A 4,749-nucleotide genomic window follows, 5' to 3' on the forward strand; every position below is an offset into this window, starting at 1 on the left:
TGGGCTAGCCTACTTTCCCCCAGAGGTAGAGAATGCACCCAAATGCCAAAAACAGTGATTTCTAAAAACACTGACCAAAGTCCTGACTACCTAATAGTGAATTTTGTGGCTGTGATTCTTGGAGATGGGAGTAGAGTCTTCCCTGATGGCTCAAATTGTGGAAGCTTTAACATTGCTGGGGGGAGGACAGGGTAGGGAATGCAAAGTTGGGAATGTCTGTGTCAATGTCTGAGCAAAACTTGGATGGAGATGAGATTGGCTCTCCAAGGCTTTGGCCCTCCTGGCCCAGTGAAATTCAGTCCAGAAAAGTTGTGCTAGGGCAGGCTCAGATGGTACACTGCTGGCTGCTTCCATTGGAGGACTTAAAAAGGTGTAACACATTGACAAGAGGAAACATGAGTATCGCCCCAAATGCAGAGCCCAGCTGAATTGCTGCACCACACCACAGGAGGGCGCTCTGGCTCACCTTGCGCAGGTGCACCCCAGTCATCACCTTGACATAGCTCAGGATCCCACCATAAAGCACCCAAGAGATAACCTGAAGACACAAAAGGAGACATACCCTTTCCCTTCAGAAAGGATCTTCCATGGCAAAAAGAACCCTATGGACCTGACCTCCCAGTATAATTGGAGCCCCAGTAGCAAGCTGTTTTCCCTTCAGCATCAAGGAGGCTACCGGAGATGACTTCCCCACCCCAAAATCAAACAGATGGTTTGATACTCAGTTCTAGAAGGAACTCAGTTCTAGAAAGGGGAAAGAAAAGAAGGGAGGATGGAAGAGGAGAGTTGAGAGAGGGGCAGCAGTTACTTACGATGATGGCTTCTCCCCAGCGGGAGCCCTTCAGCAGAGGGCAGGGACTCAGGACAGCCATGGCCAAGTTGTAGGCTCCAAAACCGGTGCCCACCACTGTGGTAACCCCCAGCCAAAAGAGAGACCTGGGGAGGGAAGCAAAAAGTGTCCCCAGCTCAGACTTTTCACTGTCAGAAGGTACCCTTCTCTTCCCTCCCATATCCACACCTCCAAAGTAAACTTCTAAGGGGAAGACTTTATCTGATCCAAATATGATCAATCACCTGCCAGCAGCCATGGAAGAGTGTGATAGGCCTGGGGACCTGGGGGACTATCGCTGTCTCTGCTTTGTAATCTCTTGGGGAAGTCCCTTCTCCTTTCTAAGCTTCAGTTTCCTTATCTATAACATGACAGTGTTTGACTAGGGTATCTTCCAACACTAACACAGTTGATACAGAGCAGTCCTTAAACCCAGGTAAGACCGGGTTCAAGTCCTGCCTCTGACAAACCAACTGTCTGACCTTTGGCAAGTTCACTAACCAACTAGAGTCTAGGCAATTTCCTAAGACTGGAAGGGAAGGTGGCAAACTGTATTCTTAGAGGAAGTTTCCTCACCTGGGAATTCCCGACACAAACCGAGTTACAGATCCAGCTCCTATGCATATCCAACATTTTATGTTCTAAAGTCCTTCCAAGCTCTAATTTTTCATGACATTCATTTGAACTTGTTTGTGTTAACATTGTAAATGTTCTTTTCCTGTATGTGAACACTGTCTCAGTCAAGAACCTGTAATGTCCTGGAGGGGAGGGACAGTGCCTTCCATGTCTTTGTTTTCCTAAGGCCCATAACCCCTAACAGGGCTCTGCACACAAGGGAAACTCAATTCGGGTGGCAGCCACAAACCCATTGGTGAACACAGGCCCATGTGACCAGCAAGAGCCTTCAGGATTCTGGTTTTCCAAGGAGTAGCTGCCACTCCTCCAATAATCAAGGTGAGAGGTGACACTCAATTGGGAACCTAGAATCCAAACAAACCCAGCAGCTAAACTCATCCAAGGCCCCCATCACTTCTTCCAACCATCATCAATCCTGCTCCCACTCACAGATGGGAAGATCAAAAAAATTAACAGTCAAGGTATTTTTAGAAGTGTCAGGATTTCTCTGGCTGGGAGGGACTAATTCAGTGGTGACTGGGATGAGTAGGGCAAGAATCCAGCCTTGCCACAGGCTAGACCATTGAGGCCTAGCCTGGGCCCATGGACAGAAATTCTTAGAGTCTGTTCTGGAAAGGACCTTAGAACATAGAATATTCTAGGTAGACAGGACCTTAAAATTTAGTGCGGTCCAGTAAAGAGATTCACTGACTTCAGAGTCAGAGGATCCAGATTCAAATTCTACTTCTTGATAGGTAGTATCTCTTCATATAAGAAAACTTCCTTCCAAGCTCAGCTCTGGCTTTTATCCTCTCAAGTCCTTTTAGTAATCTCCTTCATTTGATTGTGAGTTTCTTGAGGGTAGGAACTGTCTTTCGCCTTTTTTTGGTATTTCTATCACTTAGCATAGAACCTGGTACTTAATAAATGTTTATTGACTGACAAGTATGTTCTTCCTCTTAAATTTATCTTTTATCTTTGTTGTTTAGTAACTTCAGTTGTGTCTGACTCTTTGTGACCCAATTTGAGGTTTTCTTGGCAAAGATACTGGAGTGGTTTTCCATTTCCTTCTCCAGCTCATCTTACAGATAAAGAAACTGAGGCAGAAAGGGTTAGATGACTTGCCCAGGGTCACATAGCTAGTAAAATGCCTGAGTAAATGTCTGTAAATCTGAACTCAGGTCTTTCTGGCTCTATCTACTGTACCACCTAACTTCCATCTTTTATCTTTACTTATCTATTTATGTTAAAAGTCCTCCTGGAATATAAACTGGGTAATTTACTTAATCTCCCAGTACCTCAATTTCTTTATCTGTAAAAATAAGGGAGTTGCTTACTAGCTGTGTGACTCTGGGCAAGTCACTTAACCCCAATTGCCTCACCCAAAAAAAAAAAAAAAAACAAATGAGGGAGTTGGACTAGATCAGGAGTTCTTAGGGCTTTTTGAGAGGAGCCTTTTGACAGCCTGGTAAAGTTTATGGAGTTTACGGACCCCTTCTCAGAATATTTTTGAGCGCATAAAATAAAATGCAAAGGATTACAAAGGAAATCAATTATATTGAGATGTTATCAAAATATTAAATAAAACAATTTCACACATGCCAACTTAAGAATCCTTAGACTAGGGGCAGCTAGGTAGTGCAGTGGATAGAGCACTGGCCTTGGAGTCAGGAGGACCTGAGTTCAAATCTGGCCTCAGACCAAACACTTTTGAGGAAACTGAGGCAAATGGAGGTTAAGCAACTTGCCCAGGATCACACAGCTAGTAAGTGTCTGAGACTGGATTTGAAGTCAGGATTTCCTGACTCCCGGCATTACCCAGCTGCCCAAGATGATGGTAGAACTGGGGTTAGAACCCTAAGGTCCTTATTTCCTGGTCCAGTTTTCTAACTACTCCATTATTCTGCCTTTTGGGGGGGGGCAGTTCCTCAATTACCCTCTCCTTTTCCTGTCTCTAACTCTTATTTATCTTTTTCTCCCTGACTCCCTCCAATTGAGAGAAAACTTCAAGGGGCCAGAGTTACTCACATTTCTGGTAGGAACATAGACAGGAGGCAAATCAGGGGGTGGGTTATAGCACCAAGCACTGAAGACAGGTGGTAAGCCTTAGAACCATAGGGCAGGCAGGAGTAGGTATGAACAGAAGGGAGGATTCCATTGGTAAGGGCATTCACAAAAACCACCACAGCATAGATGAAGGCTAATTGGGCCCGTGACCACACAGAGGCCCTATTCTCCTCAGGCAGGGTCAGTGATGAGCAGCTGTCTCTATTGCTGCTGTCAGCTGAGGCATCTTGGAGATTGAAGGATCTCAGAGTCACCTGGTTGACTGGGCAGTCCTCAGTAGAGTGTTCCCATCGCTTAGAGAGACGTGTCAGGCCAAAAAAGGCAGCCAGGCAGCTGGCCATCATGACGGACAACAGGAGAAAGTAGACAAAGGGGGAGAAATTGGCTGAGAGGTGACAATTCTCTGGCTGAGGTGCTCTAGAAATGAGGTCAGGGCTTATGGTCATGTTCAGTACCCCAGGGATGAAGGATACTTTAGTGACTTTAGGTGGCACAGTGGTTATGGAGCCATTGGTGACATGGGCACAAGTTTTGGTCCCTGTGCCCTGGACCAAAGCCACCAGAGCAGGAAGGAGACCACTCAACCCTTCCCCAACAAAAAGGGTGTTAAGGTACTGGGCTGGCAGGCGGGCCATGAAAGGCAGGAAAGTGACAGAGGAGGTACAGTCCACTAAGGCCAGGATGAAGGTGAGGACCAGGAAAGCTGTGCTATGCGGAACACCAGCCACCACTGAAGTCTTCTCCCACAGGAAAGCGAAGAGGAAGCAGGCAGTTGTGCCCAGGGCCAGCACAACATAGATGACCGGGACCTCAGAGAGGTAGCCAGGCCTGAATCGGTGGAGAAGGATGATGAAGAGTGGCCCCACATTGGCTAGCTGGATGATGACTGTGATGTAGGAGGGTAGATTCCAACCCTCGGGTAGTTTTGATACCAGCTGAGGCAACTCTACCCATAGTCCATTGATGGCCACCCAGGAGCCAGAGCCAAAGATGCAGATTAATAGATGGGTGAGCAGAGACATGGGTCACTTTGTCTGAGCTCCCTGGTGACTTTTAGGAGTGTCTAGGGAGTCACCTATTGAAGGGAGAAGAAAATTATACAATTTACTGCATTTACCCACAAAGTTTTTGTACCTTGTCCCCACATTTTAGCAGCCAATCTCAAGGGAGAATATTATGATAAATTGTTCCCTCATCATTGGCATAAATATATTCCACTCTCCTCCCTCTCTCCCCCA

The 4,749-nt window shown here is 46.3% G+C and overlaps 1 protein-coding gene across 1 annotated transcript; it reads right to left on the bottom strand.

Annotated features, from left to right (window-relative positions):
- Positions 1 to 325: 325 nt before the first annotated feature.
- On the bottom strand, positions 326 to 4,533 carry LOC114046829 (solute carrier family 52, riboflavin transporter, member 3-like). The gene is made up of 3 exons (XM_027867362.1): positions 3,473 to 4,533; positions 813 to 936; positions 326 to 538 (listed from the first exon to the last, which is right to left on the bottom strand). The coding sequence occupies exons 1-3, from the start codon at positions 4,531 to 4,533 to the stop codon at positions 326 to 328; spliced, it is 1,398 nt and encodes a 465-aa protein (XP_027723163.1).
- Positions 4,534 to 4,749: the final 216 nt, after the last annotated feature.

This window comes from Vombatus ursinus, unplaced genomic scaffold, assembly GCF_900497805.2.
Source record: "Vombatus ursinus unplaced genomic scaffold, bare-nosed wombat genome assembly UNPS02014786.1, whole genome shotgun sequence".
In the NCBI taxonomy this organism is placed as follows: domain Eukaryota; kingdom Metazoa; phylum Chordata; class Mammalia; order Diprotodontia; family Vombatidae; genus Vombatus; species Vombatus ursinus.